Below are 18969 nucleotides of genomic sequence, written 5' to 3' on the forward strand. Positions count from 1 at the left end.
AATTGATATGAATTTATACGATATTTATAATAAAAGTAGATTTACAATGGACCACATTAATTTATGAATTTACTTTTATAAAATCACTTTATAGTTAAACCATTTTTCTAAAGATTAATCCGGGATGAGACTTTTTTTAAAAGAACATCAATTCATGTTAACTTTGGGCAAGACCCTTTAATTATGGGGTATTTACAAACTTGACATTAGAATGCGCTCGTTTGTACAAATCACTAATTAGTAATTGATTACTTGTAAGGAATTAACAAATTCGACTCTTTGTTGTTTTTTCCATTCAGGCAAGAACGGATTACAATATTAGAAAGCTTAAATACAAATCACCAATTACTAACTAATTATACATATCTTGTTATAATTATAACATATTTAGCAAGCATTAATAACTAACCGATTCATCCATTGTACACATTTTCTAACAGAACAAGAACAAGAAAATTAATTTTATAAAAAAATAATAAATATGTAGGATTTTCTAGAGGAAAAGTGATTAATAAAACTCTACCAGCTACATTTCCTACCGGACGGATCTTCAAGGGCAGAACCCATTTAACAATATGTGTTTATGGTATTGACAAGAAATTCAATCTTTTGGAATAAAACGGTATTGTGTCACATACTTTGCATATCCTACATCACAAGACAGGGAGAGGGTGCTGCAGGAGCAGCGGCATGTCTGCAGTTGGCATCCAATACATGTAGCAATTAAGGCACCCATTTAACAATATGTGTTTATGGTACTGACTCTGCCACGTACGGTTAGCCATCAAATAAGGCACGATTAGATACACGAGCTCCAGCAAGATAACCACAAAATGGCAGGCCAATATAGAAGTCTTTCAGTATGCATTAGTACATGACCTTATTATTTCCTCGTTCTTTCTAATGTTGAGATGGGTTCAAAAGTATGATAATAATCCCATCTAGAGCTTTAGGACCAATGATTTGTGTCATTTCCCAAACCAGAAACTCTCAGCAATTACCCTGTATTTTGACAAATGCAGCCCAAGAAATTAACAACAGTTTAGATTCCCTTAACTTGCACAGAAATTAATTAATTTCATCTCAATGCATGTGTTTGCCACAAATGTTAAGAAAACCAGCTCCATGCACATTACCTTTCTTCCCTTCACACACAAATTTGGTCATTAGTTTTCAGCCTTTTAATGGTGACCTTCTAATGTCTAGTATAACAATTCATCCAGCATCCTTTCCAATATGGGAAGAGGTGATCATAGTCTCATAGAAAGCTGAAAAGGCGAAAAAGTTAAAAGAAATCAGGTCCAATACATATCCTATTTGGTGAACTCGAAAAGAATCTTAGAAAATTATAATTCCTTTTATGTTATGCTCTACAATTCTAACCTTATTTAACTTACACTTCTTATGGTCATTAGGTCTATAAAAAATAGTTTTCAAGGCACTTAAATCTCCCTTTACACATCTGGTCTTGGTCTAAAAACATAGACTTTGAGGCCTTGAACCTATTTCAATATTCCTGGTCATGTTATTTATATATGTACTGAAATCCCAGTAGAGTGGTCGAGGAGATTACTTTGCTGCAAATTCCAAAAGCATCCTGTGATTGAAAGGTTTGAGCCACTGCAAAACAATTCGAGAAAGGTTCATTCTATGTCACTTAAACTAAAAAATACCTTTGAAAGAGTACTAATTTCCCATGAAAATGTTTTCTGAGATACATGGAATATCAATGGATGCTCATTCACGAGTCACCATGAAATAATGCAACTGAAGTTCTAAACATGCTAATAGTGAAAGTAGTTATTCCACAAACTTTTTTCATATATGGTTTTGATTGATAAATATGCATGCAATACTTTAAAACGTGTCCAGAGCACTCATGCCTCATGACGTCAAGTAATATGACATAATCAAGCTTCTTTAAAGGAAAATCAGCCTATCTTCATCGTTGGAAGTACACTAGGAGAACCAATCAACCTTCTTCAAACATTTATTGTTTCATCCCTTTACTGTTCTAGATTATCAACACCATAATAGCTTGACCAAATATCACTTTAGAAGTGAATAAAGGCTCTTACCTAAGAGGACTTTTATCAAACCCCGAGGAGAAAACCAAGAGTGGCCATTGAAGTCTTGATAAGTTTAGCAGGACAGCATCGATCTTCCACTGAAGTTGATGATAAAACCGTTCTAGAAAGATGAGAATTCATTAGAGGAGTTGTTTGAGAGATACAATTGAGTCCAAAAAGGAAAGAATTAACTTGAAGAAAACTCACCAAGATCATTGAAGAGAGGCTTGCAGCTAGGGTTTATGCATAGGAGGGAGAACAATAGTGATTTCTTGAAATATTTGAGCTTTGGGGGGCTAAAAAGGGAAGGTCAAATTTGCCCAAATCAAGCACTAAGACAGCCTGTGAATGAATAACTTAAATCAAAATACAAAGTTCACAAACTCTCTGTATCCCTTATGTTATATATGTTGGTAAAGTTTATTACTTCTCCCTTGCTATTGCAAAAACAGTGCATAACGGATGGGATAAAAAAATAAGGGATTAACAACACATGAATACAGATACAGGTGCTGCACTATGATTGTAATAGACACAAAACATGCTGAAACAACATGCTCAAAATGAGTACAGTACGGTACAAACATAATGAAAAGTTAGCAGATAGAAATAGAAAAATTAGGATGATTTTGCAATAGTAAATTATAATTAGTAAAATTCTGAGGTCAGCATAAATTCATGGGAGGCTGATTTTGCTTCCAGGAAAAATTAGGATGATTCCACCAATTGAGATTGAATGTCTCAGAAAAATTAGCACACAGAACTCTAAATAAGCCTTTGTGGAAGGGCACGTTTCTGTCATATGCATGATACTAGCACAGAGAGAATATAATTCATCTTGAACTCAATTGACATAATTCATGGTTCTACTTAGAGTCAAAGCTTCTGCCTTACGAGTGAGATTGTCTAATTTGACCTTAATATCATGATTTTCACTTGTTTTAGACAAATCTCATTTCTTGATTGTGTCTGTCTATGATTAGGAAAATTCCATTGCTAGGAGCTTTATGATAAATTTTCAAGAAACTTATATGGCTCTTCATCCATCAAACTCAAAAATCCACCATCATTCATCGACTCAATCATGTTACAGTTTCTCTGAATTAAACTGTTATAAAAATAGTGCACTTGTCTTCGTGTCTCAAGACCTTGATGGGGACACTTCAGAATTAGGTCCTTAAATCTCTCCCAACTCATAAAACTTTCATTATCATCTTGTTAAAAATCAGCAATCTCTCTCCTCAAAGCATTAGTTTTTTACATCGAAAAAAATTTAGAAAGAAATTTTGTGACGAGAATATCCGAAGAAGGGATAGATCTAGAAGGCAGAGAGAGTTTTACCATGCATTTGCATTGTCCTTTGAAGAAAAAGGAAACAAGCGTAGACGAGCTGACTCACCAGTGAAGTTTTAGAGCCTAAGGGTAGCATAAATTTGAAGAAAATCCTTTACATGCATGTAAGGATCTTCTTTCTTGAAACCACGAAAAGTAGGAAGTAGTTAAATTATTTGTGGCTTCAGCTCAAAGTGTGCCGTAGTGGTTTACATGATGGAGGGTTGGTGGTAATGAGTAAAAACAACTCCTTGCAAGTTTATGCATCCTCTAGGTTTTTCCATCGTAGACAAAGAATCAAAATACAAACTAGTAAGATGATGTGTATGATCACATATATATCCACATTTTCATACACCACACAATATTGCAATTTTGTTTATTTATTTTTTATAAAAACTAACTACAACTAATAGAATAATAAATTTTATCAATATTCAATGTGTTTTCCTAACCATATCCCTAGAAACGATGCCAAAAACTTATTGTGAAATTTAATTGTATCCACAAGTATTGTACAAACTGTACCAAAGTATAGTTTATTAAGAACGAGGTCGAACCCAGAGGCACTTGTAAAAGCATAGGAAACCAATCAAATATAAACAAAATAAATTCTAATCCATTCCAGAAAAATAAGTTCTAAAATAAAATAAGAAGTTAAGAACTAAACAACGATGAATCAAAGCAAGAAATAATTAATTTATTAAGCTAATCACAATAAAAAATAAAATAAATCCTAAAAATGCAAATTCGTCTAAACACTGAAAAAACTATTAATGTTGACTTTTATTTTTAACAAAATTATGAATCAGGCTCTCAACTGATTAAGATTATTCTAGATTATGAAAAAAATATGATTGAATTTACATCAAGAGTTTTATCCCTTTCAATTGATATGAAGTAAGAACAATAAACTGTTAAACGCATCAAAAAAAAAAAAACCAATCTCATAAATAATATTACTAATCTTTAATGAGGTTTCATCCTTAACCTTAGTTGAAAATTTAGCTAGGCATATTCACGAAAATAAATTCTAAAATATGAATGTAAATAAATATCAAAGCAATATTTAAAATGAAACTAAAGAAAAAAAAAATTAGACTGCTCTCAGAATGTTAAAATAGCTAGAAGCCTGTTACCGTTAAAGTCTGTTATGGTTATAGTTCTTTCCCAACTTTGATTCCTTCCACAACTTTTATTCCTTTTCGAACTTCAATTCCTTCATTAAGATAAAGTTCAAATTTAAGTTAGAAAAATAAATATTTCAAACTAATAAAAATATAAGAATTAAAACTATATATATAATTGCAATAACGCTTTATTTAATTTAGTAAAATTCTGCACAATTCGGCTATTCTCACATATCCAAGTTGAAGTTTTAAATCCAAATCTTCATTAGCATCTATGAACTCCATTAAACCTATAGCTGGCCGTTGAAGATCCCCGCCTCTTCTGTTGTGGGTTCCAATCAGGTTCCAAGTCATGTCATACTCACCATCATCTTGGTATCTCTTTGAAAGTTGAATATTAAGATCAATAAAATTGTCATTTCTATATATTAGATGGACTCCAACACTTTTGAAGATTGCTTTCTCAAAGCCAACTTTCAAATGTAAACCTCATATTGTTCCCCTCCCTGTAACTTCTTGATAGCATCTGATCAATAGAATTTCCAGCTATGTATTGTAGCCATACACGATCATGTGGGTCCATTGAAGGCCATATATCACAATCAAAATATCTATTAATCAGCTGGCCGTTTATTGTGGTGATTAAAGTACCCCCTTTAGGTCCCACAACAAAACAGAAAACTAATGCCACAATCTGATGCCAAAACACATGGACGCATTATGACCAATTTCTACTTCAATAGAATTACTATATGAACTTGTCTCCTTGCAACACTTGAACCACTCTGGAATCCTACTTCCTGGATATATAATCCTACTTGAATCTTTCTCTCGAAAGCATTCCTATTAAACCAAGTATATGTTAGAAAACAAATACAAGTTATCAAATATGCCATATATACGAAATAGAAAGAAATTATACCTGAACCTCCAGTCCAGAAAATCAATCAAATATAAACTAAATAAATTATAATCCAGTCCAGAAAAATAAGTTCTAAAATAAAATAAGCTAAGCACTAAAAAATCAATGAATCAAAGCAAGAAATAATTAATTTATGAAGCTATATAATCACAATAAAACAAAATAAATTTTCAAAACTAATAAAAATATAAGAATTAACACTATATATATAATTGTGATAATGCTTTATTTAATTTACTAAAATTCTACACAATTCAGTTATTATCACATACCCAAGTCGAAAGTTCTTCATTAATAGCCTACTTGAATTCCCATAATGCTAGAGTTGGTTGAAGATCCCCGCCTCTTCTGCTCGGGGTTCCAATCGGGATCCATTGTCATGCTCACCATCATATCAGCATGATACTTGAAGGTAGAATACAATCACTCAAATTGTCATTCCTGTATATTAGATGGACTCCCGCACTTTTGAAGATTGCTTTCTTTCGATCACTTCCAAATGTAAACCTCATATTGTTCCCCTCCCTGTAACTTCTTGACACCATCTGATCTATAGAATTTCCAGCTATGTACTGTAGCAATACACGATGTTGGTCTTTTGAAGGCCATATGTTAGCATGTGTAATCGATTGGCCATTTATTGAGATAGTAATAGTTTCTATTCTACATCCCACCGGAAGAGGTCCAAAACAAAACACAAAACTAATGCCATGATCTGATAACCAAAACATATGGACTCATTAGTATCAATTTCTATTTCAATAGAATTAGTATATGAAGTAGTCTCCTTGCAATACTTGAACCACTCTGGAATCCTACTTCCTGGATATATAATCCTACTTGAATCTTTCTCCCGAAAGCGTTCCTATTAAACCAAGTATATATATGTTAGAAAACAAATACAGGCTATCAAATTAGAGATCATATAGATCAGACATGTATACCTGAACCAATAATGGATCTGGTGCTTGATTCCCGACATTCACATCCACTTTATTGCACTCTGATAGGTGAATCAATTTTAGCCGTTTTAACTCGGTTATACCAAATGAGGATTCTGTCGATACATGAGGAAAGCATTGCAATAACACGCATCCTGTAGCATCTATCTGTTCTAAATTTGGTGGAAGGTGTACAATTTCCTCAAGTTGCTTGCAATCTCTCAAATGAAGGTAAGACAATCCAACGAATCCTTCGATGCATGGAGGAAGGCTAACAAAACCACAATCAGATAGATTTAAATAAGCCAAATTGGATGAAATTTTATTTTCTTGTGTACATGGCATGGATTGTCCATTATGCCCCACCTCCTGTCCAAAATTTACAAAATTTGGACATTTAATGACTGTAACATCCTTTAGATGTTCCAACTGAAAAATGTTTATTGGAAAAAGCACAAGGCTTTTGCACCCATTGATAAATAACTCCTCGAGTCCAGTGAGGTATGTAATGGATGAAGGTAGCCCTTGTATTACAGTGCTTTCTATCACGACCCGCTTCAAATGTTCCATTTCACACTCAATTTCAGGAAAGTTTTCAAGGCTTGTACAACCTTCAAGCTCAAGTAATTCTAGAGATCTCAACTTGAAGCTACTTGGCAACTTCTTGAAATTGGAACATCCTTCCAATCTCAATTCAACAAGCTTATCCAAAAATCCAACAGAATCATGAACCTCAACTAATCTTGTACATCCATCAAGAACCAACTCCTCTAGATTTGGGCAACTTGAAAGATCCGATATATTTGTCAAGTATCGACAATAACTGAGATCTATACGTGTCAAGTTCTGTTTAAAAAGAAGAAAATAAAGGAAACATATAAACAATTAAAGGAAATTTGCATCATTCCTTAAATGTAAGACAGATCAACATGATATTGAAAATAAAAATACTTACCTTAGATTGCAATCCCGTGCCGAAATCAGTAATATTGCTTCCTCTTATGTTTAAAACAATGAGTTTCTTTCCATGAAAAGAAGATGGCAAAAACTCCAAAGAGCAACCGAGCCAATCAAGAACTCTTAACTCATTAGAGAGATACTTCAATCCGCCACAAAAAATTTCACTGCAGCATATAATTTTTAATATTCTGAGGCTTTCCATTTTTGCAAACACCTCAGAACCCAAACGTATCATGCAATCCTCCCAAGGCAAATCTATCAATATGCCTTCAATTTGCTCTGTTCCCTAATGTGAGAATGCACAAGTGTTACTCAGTTTAAAATACTAAAAAGTAATGTATACTTCTTTTATTTAATACGTATTACTCAGTTTAAAATACTAAAAAGCATCAAATAATCATAGCATTTTGCCTTTATAGGAAAAATATGGGAAAAATGGGAATTGGTTTTTATGATTTTCTTTATACTTCTTTACTAAAATTATTTTATTTTCACATTGAGACAATATTTTATGTGGAGGGTACATATGTGTGTATATAATAATTTATATGTATTTCTAGATCCATTTCTTTTAATTTAATAGTAGCTTCATTTGAGAAAAAAGAGAACTCGGAAGTAGAATTATATTTCTAGGGCAAATCTGACCTTATTTTTCTCAAGTACTTCACGGACATCTTTGTCAAACCATAATCTACTGCGCTTGCCAGGTTCTTCGGGTGATTCTTGTCGAACAATTTCTCTTCCCATATCTTGTAGTAAGTCATGCATCCACAAATATTGGTTACCATCATATTGATCAATTGTTATGAGACATTTATCATTGAGCTTTTTGATACCGGCATAGGCACTGAAACCACAACTGTCCAGTATTTTAGTGACATATTCTCTCTTGTCTCCTTTAAAGAAACATGCAATGTCAAGGAAAACCTTTTTTGTAGAATCATCTAATCCATCGTAACTTATTTTGAGTTTTTCCTGGATTTCCTTTTCTGGAATTCTTTTGTACTTTTCCAATTCACTTTTCCAATAACATACATCTTCTCCATATAGATTTGAGCCTATCACTTTTAAAGCGAGTGGAAGGCCGCCAGCATAATGTAGTGCATCCTCTAAGAGATCCGCAAAACCATCAATATGTTTGTCACTTTTGAAGGCATGCTGGGTAAAGAGTTGAAGGGCTTCATTGTGATCCATTTCCTTCATAGGATATTTCAAACTAACACCATACTTAGTTAGTAAACCCTCATCCCTTGTTGTTATGATGATTCGACTCCCAGAACCAAACCAATCGCATCTTCCACATAATTTTTTTAATTGGTCCAAATGATCAACATCATCAAGAACCAAAAGAATTTTTTTATGACAAAGTCTCTCCGTTATCAAATTGATTCCTCGATCAACGTTACTAACTTTCAAACTTGAATCTTTAAGAATGTCAGAAAGAATTGTCTTTTGCAACTTTACGAGACCACCTTTATCTTGTTTTGAAGATTCTCTAACATTTGCAAGAAAACAGCTGCCTTCAAATTGATTAGTAATGCGGTTATACATCTCTTTTGCAATGGTTGTTTTACCAATTCCACCAATACCGAAAATCCCTATCATGCGTACGTCATTCTCCTCAATACATAATAGCATATTAATATCTTCTACACGAGACTTTATTCCCACTGGATACTCAACAATATGCAAATATGTACAATCTAATACTATTTTTGAGACCTCTTGAACAATTTGTTCCATAAATTTAGATTCATTCCTGCCAATGCAAAAGGATTAAAAGAAAATTCAGGCATTTGAATTCCTTGTGTTAAAATACATGGGAACATGATCTACACATGCATAATTTTATTCTCATGTAATAAATGATTTTATTGGCAGGGCACAAGTTAAATACTAAATGTAGGAAAATGATCCCTAACATTTGAACTAGACTAATGTTAGATACAATTTTAAGTTGTACAAGCTCAGCACACTCACTTTGAAAAAATGTGGGTTCTACCATTAAAAACAATAATGTTTACATGTGGGGCCTAGATTAATCTACTATTTTTCAATAGAGTGCACGAGACTTGCACATCTTAAAAACATATGAATCTTGAAAGTGTAACAATTCGCATGCCTAGCTGTAGTACTATACTTAAACTATTATCATAAGTGGTGATCAAAGAAGGTGTAGAGATGGTCTTTATCAAATTCAAGACATAAAAAAAGGAAAAAGAAATGGAACTTTGAAATAGTGGAGAAGCAAAGCCATGTATGTTGTCATTCTGTAATTTCTTTTAGTACCTAACAATTATGTGTTAACAAAATACCACACATATTCAATTTATACCATGCATAAACTTCATAAAGTATTAATTTGTAGTCTAAAGTATAGATAAATTTAATTTAGTAAAATTCTGCACAATTCAGCTATTATCACATACCCAAGTAGGCTAGAGCTGGCCGTTGAAGATCCCCGCCTCTTCTTTTGTGGGTTCCAATCGGATTCCAAGTCATTCTCACCATCATCTCGGTATCTCTTTGAACATTGATTATTAAGATCAATCAAATTGTCATTCCCGTATATTAGATGGACTCCAGCACTTTTGAAGAATGCTTTCTCTGAATCAATTTCAAATGTAAACCTCATATTATAGTTCCCCTCCCTGTAACTTCTTGGCAGCATCTCATCAGTAGAATTTCCAGCTATGTATCGTAGCCATACACGATGTGGGTCCGTTGAACTCGGCAGATAAACATCATTATCTAAATCTTTAATCAACTGGCCGTTTATTTTGATAAGAATAGGTTCACTTTTCGTAAGAGGTCCCACAACAAGACACAAAACTAATGCCACGATCGGATGCCCACACATAGACGCGTTATGATCAATTTCTATTTCAATAGAATTAGTATATGAAGTAGTCTCCTTGCAATACTTGAACCACTCTGGAATCCTACTTCCTGGATATATAATCGTACTTGATTCTTTCTCCCGAAAGCGTTCCTATTAAACCAACTATATATATGTTAGATAACAAATACAAGCTATCAAGTACGAAACATAAAGAAATTAGAGATCAAATAGATGAGAGACGTATACCTGTACCATTAATGGATCTGGCGCATGATTCCCTACATTCACGTGCATTTTATTACACTCCGATAAGTTAATCCATGTTAGCCGTTTTAAGTCGGGTGTACCAAATGAAGATTCTGTCGATAAATGAGGAAAGCGTTTCAATGACTCGCATCCTGTAGCATGTATCTCTTTTATATTTGGTGGAAGGTGTAGAATTTCTTCAAGTTCATTGCAGCCTTTCAATTTAAGTTCAGACAAACCAACAAATCTTTCGATGCATGGAGGAAGGCTAACAATACCACTACCAGATAGATTTAAAGTCCTCAAACTGGATGAGAAATTATATGTCCGAGATAAATTATTTGATTCTGGTAAGAAATTCTTTAGACCGGAACATCCTTCTGCATATACCTCTTCTACATTTGGTGGAAGGTGTAGAATTTCTTCAAGTTGCTTGCAGTATGTCAAATCAAGTTTAGATAATCCAACAAATCCTTCGATGCATGGAGGAAGGCTAACAATACCACTACCAGATAGATTTAAAGTCCTCAAACTGGATGAGAAATTATATGTCCGAGATAAATTATTTGATTTTGGAGGCAACAATTCCATACTTGATGAAATTTTATTTTCCTGTGTACATGGCACAAATTGTCCATTATGCCCCACCTCCTTTCCAAAATTTACAAAGTTTGGACAACAAGTGATGGAAACATTCTGTAGATGTTCCAACTGAAAAATGTTTACTGGAAAATGCACAAGGTTGTCGCAATCATTTATATATAACGTATTGAGCCCAGTGAGGTATGTAATGGATGAAGGTAGCTCCTGTATTTTGGTGCAATCTAACTCGACCCTTTCCAAATATTTCATTTCACACTCAATTTCTGGAAAGTTTTCAAGACTAGTACAACCGTCAAGTTTAAGGAGTTTTAGAAATCTCAACTTAAAGCTTCTTGGCAAATTCTTTAGGCTGGAACAATCGCTAAAATCCAATTCAACAAGCTTATCCAAAAATCCAACAGAATCATGAACCTCAACTAAACTTGTACATCCATTAAAATTCAACTTCACTAGATTTGAGCAACTTGAAAGATCACATATATTTGTCAAGTATTCACAGCAACTGAGATCTATACTTGTTAAGTTCTGTTTGAAAAGAAGAAAATAAAAGAAATGTATTAACAATTAAAGGACATTTGCAGCATACCTTAAAACTAAGACAGATCGACATGATATATTGAAAATAAAAATACTTACCTTAGATTGCAATCTTGTGCCTAAATCTCTAATATTGCTTCCTTTGATACAGAAATCAATGAGTTTCTCTCCATGAAAATTAGATGGCAAAGAGAGCAAAGGACATTTGAACCAATCAAGAACTCTTAACTCATTAGAGAGATAATTCAATCCATCACAAAAACTGACGTCATCGAAGCTTCTAACTATTAATATTCTGAGTCTTTCCATTTTTGCAAACACCTCAGAACCCAAACGTATCTTGCTGTCCTTCCAAGGCATTTTTATCAATATGCCTTCAATTTTCTCTGTTCCCTAATGTGAGAATGCACAAGTGTTCTATCAAAAATCAAAGATAAATTCCCTATAATTCAACACTACTTGCACAAGTGTTCATGAACTATATATAAGTTGAACAAGCTCGGATTATATGTATTTTTCGTACAATACGTGTGTACATCACTATTTCATTCATTAAGAAGGAAATAACAAACATAGGCCTCACCTTTCTTCATATGGTGTTTCTATTTTAGATTTCAAAAGGAATAGCCTTATTTTTATCATTCAGATTTCTAGAAATGAGTATGTACGTTCAAATGTCAAAGTCATATACTTCCTCCTTTTAATACGTATTACTCTGTTTAAAATACTAAAAAAGTATAAGATAATCATAGCATTTTGCCTTTTTAGAAAAATGGAGAAAATGTGAATTGGCTTTCATGATTTTATTTGTACTTCTTTATTAAAATTATTTTATTTACAGAATTGGGAAAATATTTCATGCAGAGGGTACGTATGTGTCTATATAATAATTTATATGTATTTCTGGATCCATTTCTTTTAATTTAATAATAGCTTCAATTGAAGAAAGGAAAAAAGAAAAGAAAGAACACAGAAGTAGAATTATGTTTCTAGGGAAAATCTTACCTTATTTTTTTCAAGTACTTCACGAACATCTTCATGAAACCATAATCTACTCCGCTTGCCAGGTTCTGCGGGTGATTCTTGTCGGACAATTTCTTTACCCATATCTTCTAGTAAGTCATTCATCATCAGTCGGTCATATTCATCAATAGTTATGAGACATTTATCATTGAGCTTTTTGACACCGGCATAGGCATTGAAACCACAACCGTCCAATATTTTAGTGACATATTTCCTGTTGCCTCCTTTGAAGAAACATGCAATGTCAAGAAAAATCTCTTTTGTATGATGATCTAATCCATCGTAACTTATTTTGAGTTTTTCATAGATATTTTGTTCTGGAATTCTTTTGTACTCTTTCAATTCACTGTTCCAAAAATGTATATCTTCTCCACATAGATTTGAGCCTATCACTTGTAAAGCAAGTGGAAGGCCGGCAGCACACTTTAGTGCAAGTTTTATGACATCCTCAAAAGCATCATTAGGTTTGTCACTTTTGAAAGCATGGTGGCTAAAGAGCTGAAGAGCTTCACGGTGATCCATTTCCTTCATCCGATATTTGAAATGAACATGATGCTTAGTTAGTAAACCCCCATCCCTTGTTGTTATGATGATTCGACTACCAGAACCAAACCAATCGCATCTTCCACATAATTTTTTTAATTGGTCCAAACAATCAACATCATCAAGAACCAAAAGAACTCTTTTATGGCAAAGTCTCTTCATTATCAAATTGATTCCTTGATCGACATTACTAACTTTCAAACTTGAATCTTTAAGAATGTCAGAAAGAATTGTCTGTTGCAACTTTACGAGACCACCTTGATCTTGTTTTGAAGATTCTCTAACATCAACAAGAAAACAACGGCCTTCAAACCTGTTAGCAATAAGGTTATAAATTGCTTTTGCAATCGTTGTTTTTCCAATTCCACCACTACCGAAAATCCCTATCATGCGTATGTCATTCTCCTCAGTACATAATAGCTCATTAATAACTTCTACTTGAGACTGTATTCCCACCGGAAACTCGGCAACATGCAAGTCAAAAAGATTTGGTAAGGTTGTTGAGACCTCTAGAACAATCTTCTGGATAAACTCATATTCGTCCCTACCAAAGCAAAAAGATTTAAAGAAGATTCATGAATTTGACTTACTCAACTTAAAAGACATGAGAACATGATTTAAGCACAATTTTATTCTCATGTTATAAATGACGTTATTGGCAGGGCACAAGTTATGCACTAAATGCAGGAAAATGAACCCTACCATTTGAAATAGATATATGATAGATACAATTTTAGGTTGTGCTAGTTTTGCATATTTTATTTGAAAAAAAAGTGAAGCCCACTATTAAAAAAATAATTTTTTTTTTATATAAATCTCAAACTTATCCAAATTTTTTCAAGATGAGTGCACATGTTCTGAACTAACAACAGTTATAAACATATGAATTTTTTTTGAAAGTGTAACAATTCGCATGGCTGTACAAGTACCATACCAAAACTATCATCATAAGTGCTGAATATACTGATCGAAGAAGGTGCAGATCAGATGGTCTTTATCAAATTGAAGACTTAAAAAAAGGTAAAAGAAATGCAACTTTGAAAATAGTGGAGAAGCAAAGCCATGTATGTTGTCATTCTTTGTTCACTGTTCTCTTTAAAAATAGTAATGTTTTTCAGTACATGACATTTATGTGTTAAAAAAAATGCCACCCATATTCAATTTATATCGTAAGTTTGGTAAGGTATTAATTTGCAAACTGAAGTACGGATAAATTTTACTTTGTACATCCAATTTTATTTGACAATATATATCGAGAATGTGCTGCTTGACTAATTTAGTTGGTAAATCATACTGTATGCAATTACTTAGGGTAAAAATTACATATATATATTAATTTATGGTAAAAATTGAAAAAAGACCGTAGTTCCATTGGGAAAATTGAAAAATACTATTGTTTAAAAAACATTGGTATGAACACAAATTTTTATGAACTGAGGACATCTGCATTTCGGTCGAACGTAATGTGAAGCCAGATCCAAAATCTCAAGCCCAGACCACAACTAAGGCCCCAAAACCTTAGGAGAAGGCCAGCCCATCCCTCTCTCCTTCCCCAGTCATCCGTCTTTCTCGTTCTCGCTGATCTCTTTTCCCTCATCCACTGTCGCCTTCCTCCCGCCTTCCTCCCCCTCTCGTGACCTCTGTGCACCGCTCTGCCTAGTGCCTACCGACTACACCCACAAACACACACGTAGCCGAGTGTCATCCCTTCTCTGCCACCCCTAGCTGCCGCCCACCTCCATCAATCACGAACGAGAACTATGTTGCTCGTGAAGTGGTTTCTAGTTCTATAACTAGCATGAGCCACCTCCCCCTCCGACCACCTCTCTCTTCTCTCCCTCGGCTTCTCGTTGTCTCTCTATCTCCCTCTCATCTCTCGGTCTCAACTCTCCCCCCTCAGATTTCTCTTATCTCTCTGTTTTGTTCCATCTGCTGCCACTATCCTCCATGCCTCGACACCGCATCTCCAGTAATCCTCTCTCTCCATCTCTCTCGATCGTCGCTCTCTGCGCCTCTCTCTCTGTAACACGGAACCCGGGTTCGAAAACCCTATCTGCCGCCACCTCGCCGTTCCATGTCCGCCAGATGCCAGCCACGGTGAGCCCTTACTCTCTGTGTTTTCACACTCACTCTCTCACTCGCTCTCTCTCATTCTCTCTTTCTGTCTCCGCCAGTATGTCTCTCTCTGAAATTTTCCACACGCCGACCACCCCACTACCTCTCACCAGCGTACTTCTCCTCCTTCTGCCGTCTCTCACTTTCCCTCCTTCCGCCTCTGTCTCCGTCACTCTCTATCCCTCTCACTCTCTCTGTCTCCGTCAAACTCTCTCAGGCGGAAGACTACCCACCTCCGCCATCCCTCCTCACTCTCTCTCTCACCCTCTCGGTTTCTCCTCTCTTTCTCTCTCCCTCTCTAGCTCCGCAACACACATAATCTGTTTCTTTCTACCTGAGACCCACCACACCCATTCAAGAGACCACTGCGCCCTCAGCTGACGGGACGGGAATGACCACAGGAAGCAGCAGAGCTCGGGACGCCAGTGATCATCCAGAGATTCTCCATTTCGTGTGTAATGGCTCTCGGACCAACGTTGAAAATAATTTGTGATGTAAATTGTGAATTATGATAAGTGAAATTCGAATAATTCATCACTTATCATCTCCAATTACCACGCATCACTCTTCTTTTAATTTTTTTTCAAACAAGCATGTGGTGAATGGATTACTAGGAAAACAACTCAATTAATCAAGAATAAAATAAATAAATAAAATATGTGAAGTGTGTGTTGTGGATGCACATGAAATTTGGATGAATTGTGTAAATTATATGTGGGCGAGTGCCTCGTGGAGTGTTGGAATAATTCTGTCCAATTGTTCATTTTGCTTCGTAAGTGTTGTGTTTTCTATAAATCTTGTTATTGTCATGTCTTATTGAGGGGATTTTTTTTTTCTCGTTCACACTGATGTTCAGTTAGGAGTATTGGAATTTCTGATTATGGTACGGATTTACAACTTGTGAATGTGTGCCGGAAATTTCCCTCCCTTCTACCGAATTACAACTTCTCAATATAATATATATATATATATATATATATATTATTGTCAAAGGATGTAATCAGATCAAAACTAAAAAAATATATGAATAAATAGAGGGATAAGAGTTGTTGAAATTACTCGTAGGTCTGCAAATGAAAACCGGATAGCTCGGCAGCTTGTTTTAAGGCAGTCTTCCACTTCTGAACTTTAGCATCATCGAACTTTTCTTCATGTTCAGCAAACGCTTTTTCAAAACTATTTTTTTGGTGTCGTACTGTCGATGGCTCGACTTTGTAATAGACTGCTACAACCTTCTGTTGCTTTGATTCTTTACACCTTAGGATCTTCAACAGCTCATCCAAACACCATGTAGATGACGCATAGTTTTCAGAAAATATAATGATCGAAACCTTTGACTCTTCAATAGCCTTTAAAATTGCCGGTGAAATTTCTTCACCTTTTCTCAGCTCCTTGTCATCTTTAAAAGTGTTGATTCCAGTTCGAACCAAAGCATGATAAAGATGAATAGTAAAACTATTGCGAATATCCTCTCCACACAAGCTTAAGAATACATCGTGATTTGATTGCGAGGTTAAAAAATGAGAATTGGAGGAGGAAGGAGAGGAAAAGACTTCCGGGAATGCAATGGAAGAATTCATTATGAATGTAAAGTAAAATTAATTGGAGATCGATCAGGGAAGATGATGGAGCTCCTTATATAAGTCTCGTTGCATGAGGAAGAACTTCCTGGCAACTTCCGCGTTGCATCATAAAAAGTTGTCGTCTTTCTGCCAAGCTTCTTACCCGTCGGTGGGAAAAATTATTATTTGTTATAAATTTCAATGGGCATATATAACCTCTTTTTTATTGTTATATTTCTCTTGGTGTTTAAAGTTGAAATTTGATCAGTATTTTATTTTATTTAAAAGCTTTTAAGAAAAAAATTTATAAATTATATTTTTACAATTTGGCATCATGTTAACATAAAAAAGCGAGCCCTCACTTTGCTTTTTTAAAAAGGTTTTACGCTTATTTGATAAAATGAAAAGTGCTTTTAAATCGTAGAAAATTTTAAAAAAATTGAATTTTTTTCTTACTTTTTCCTCTCCCTCTCTCTTTTTATTTTTTAATTTTATTTTTTTATTATTATTATTTGAGAAAACAACAAACCAAAAAAATTTCCTTTTTTTTCTAGATCAAAATTAAATTCATTTACTGCAAAAAATTAAAAAAATATATATAGTTAAGATATAAATCCCATAATAATAAAGTTTACTAACTAAAATATATAATTTTTTGTTGTATATGAAATTATATAGTATCTTTTACTTTAGTTTTAATTTAATAAAATTCTAATTTATCACATCAAATCATATTAATTTATAAGTAGGGATTTTTTTTTATAAACTTAGAAATTCAAATAAATAAAACCACGTATATAATGTCCAAGAAAAAAAAAAAAAAAAAGTCCAAGAAAGAATATCATGATATCTTAGACTTAGAGGTCTCTCCCACCACACCAAATTCCCCTTATCTTTGTGTTGCAGGTTGGTAGGGACCATTTGCAGGCCAGGGTACAAAATACGTCCGTATCAGCATGCATTAATATATATATATATATATATATATATATATATATATATATATATATATGTATGGGTGTGTGTGTGTGAAAATTGAAACTTATAATTGAAGAGTATTTGTGTGTCTTTATATCTAGAAAATAAGTAATAAATAGATAGTAAGATGATAATAATTCTATCATTATTCTTCTTTAATTCCAACCCGAATATATTGGCTAGTTCTTCTAATGTTGCCTCCCACTTCTGGACTTCTACCTTGCTCTTGAATCTATCTTTAAGTTTTGCGAACGCTTTTCCAAAACTTTCTTTTTGATGTCTTACATATGATGGATCTACTTCATAAAATAGTGGTAGAACAATTTGTTTTGTTGTGCCCCTACACTCAAGGATCTTCAACAATTCATTCAAATACCATTTTGATTCTGCATAATTTTTAAAGAGTATAATGATGAAAATCATAGCTTGAAAAAGTGCTTGCAAAGTTTCCTCTCCTCTTTCGTCCTCCTCGTCATCTATGTAAGTATTGATTCTGCTTTTTTTCAAAGTATTATATAGATGAGAAATAAAATTTTAGCAAATATTTTTATCTCTAAAGTTCAAGAATACATCATGAATCTGCTGATGGATGGAAGAAGTTGAAGCAGAAGAGAGCGAGAAAGAAGCTCCTTGTAAGGCCATGGAAGAAGTGGTCTTCTCCTTTGTACGTGGGATAAATGATCACAACAGATGTGCAATTATAGAAATGGAGAGATTGGAACATGGTAAATCTTCACTTCAGGGAATCAATAAAGAGGAATCCAAAGTCTACAGTTGACACTACTAGACATTGATAGTAATTATTATTCAGAAACGGCGTATAATGTGGGTTTGAGTCCCCACATGAGCTCCCCTGCCCTTACTTTACATAAACAAGTTTCCATTGTTTCTATTCAATATTTGGATATCAAAAAATTGTAATAATTATTTTTTGTATTTTTTATATATTTTATTAATACGATTGATTGAATTATTTTTTTAATATAAAATAATTATTGTGGATTATATAAGAAGTATACAAAAGTAATTATATGGAACATGATTTAGATATAATTGGATATATCATCACAGAGCATCATAAAATTATGTAAAAACTTGTCGGCAACTTCTTGGCAATTACGTGCATGTCGAATAGGACACACCGATTCACATGACTAGGTGGGCTT

At 33.9% G+C, this 18969-nt stretch overlaps 1 protein-coding gene and 1 non-coding gene across 19 annotated transcripts in view; one reads left to right on the plus strand and one right to left on the minus strand.

Annotated features, from left to right (window-relative positions):
• Nucleotides 1–439: 439 nt before the first annotated feature.
• LOC122295539 (disease resistance protein RUN1-like) overlaps nucleotides 440–18969 on the minus strand; it is a 111975-nt gene continuing 93445 nt past the window's right edge. The window contains exons 1-15 of one of the 18 annotated variants that reach the window (XM_043104596.1): nucleotides 16323–16997; nucleotides 12588–13692; nucleotides 11682–11975; nucleotides 10443–11570; nucleotides 9784–10346; nucleotides 8000–9113; nucleotides 7350–7640; nucleotides 6398–7240; nucleotides 5726–6318; nucleotides 4541–4620; nucleotides 2277–2411; nucleotides 2079–2190; nucleotides 1574–1620; nucleotides 1137–1268; nucleotides 440–1002 (exon numbers count right to left, since the gene is read on the minus strand). In XM_043104596.1, coding sequence (XP_042960530.1) covers nucleotides 6112–6318; nucleotides 6398–7240; nucleotides 7350–7640; nucleotides 8000–9113; nucleotides 9784–10346; nucleotides 10443–11570; nucleotides 11682–11975; nucleotides 12588–13692; nucleotides 16323–16843 — 6066 coding nt within the window. In that variant the 5' untranslated portion in view covers nucleotides 16844–16997 and the 3' untranslated portion in view covers nucleotides 440–1002; nucleotides 1137–1268; nucleotides 1574–1620; ... (2 more) ...; nucleotides 4541–4620; nucleotides 5726–6111. Of the gene's footprint in view, nucleotides 1003–1136; nucleotides 1269–1397; nucleotides 1621–2078; nucleotides 2191–2276; nucleotides 2412–4540; nucleotides 4621–4762; nucleotides 5375–5725; nucleotides 6319–6397; nucleotides 7241–7349; nucleotides 7641–7999; nucleotides 9114–9783; nucleotides 10347–10442; nucleotides 11571–11681; nucleotides 11976–12587; nucleotides 13693–16322; nucleotides 16998–18969 lie in introns of those variants that run through there. The other 17 variants (XM_043104597.1, XM_043104594.1, XM_043104586.1 and 14 more) reach the window with 17 other exon arrangements.
• On the plus strand, nucleotides 3214–3319 carry LOC122298008. Its single transcript, XR_006239066.1, has one exon. It is a non-coding gene; the product is annotated as a small nucleolar RNA R71 (small nucleolar RNA).

The sequence above is a fragment of the Carya illinoinensis genome, chromosome 15 (genome assembly GCF_018687715.1).
Source record: "Carya illinoinensis cultivar Pawnee chromosome 15, C.illinoinensisPawnee_v1, whole genome shotgun sequence".
Taxonomy (NCBI): Eukaryota; Viridiplantae; Streptophyta; class Magnoliopsida; order Fagales; family Juglandaceae; genus Carya; species Carya illinoinensis.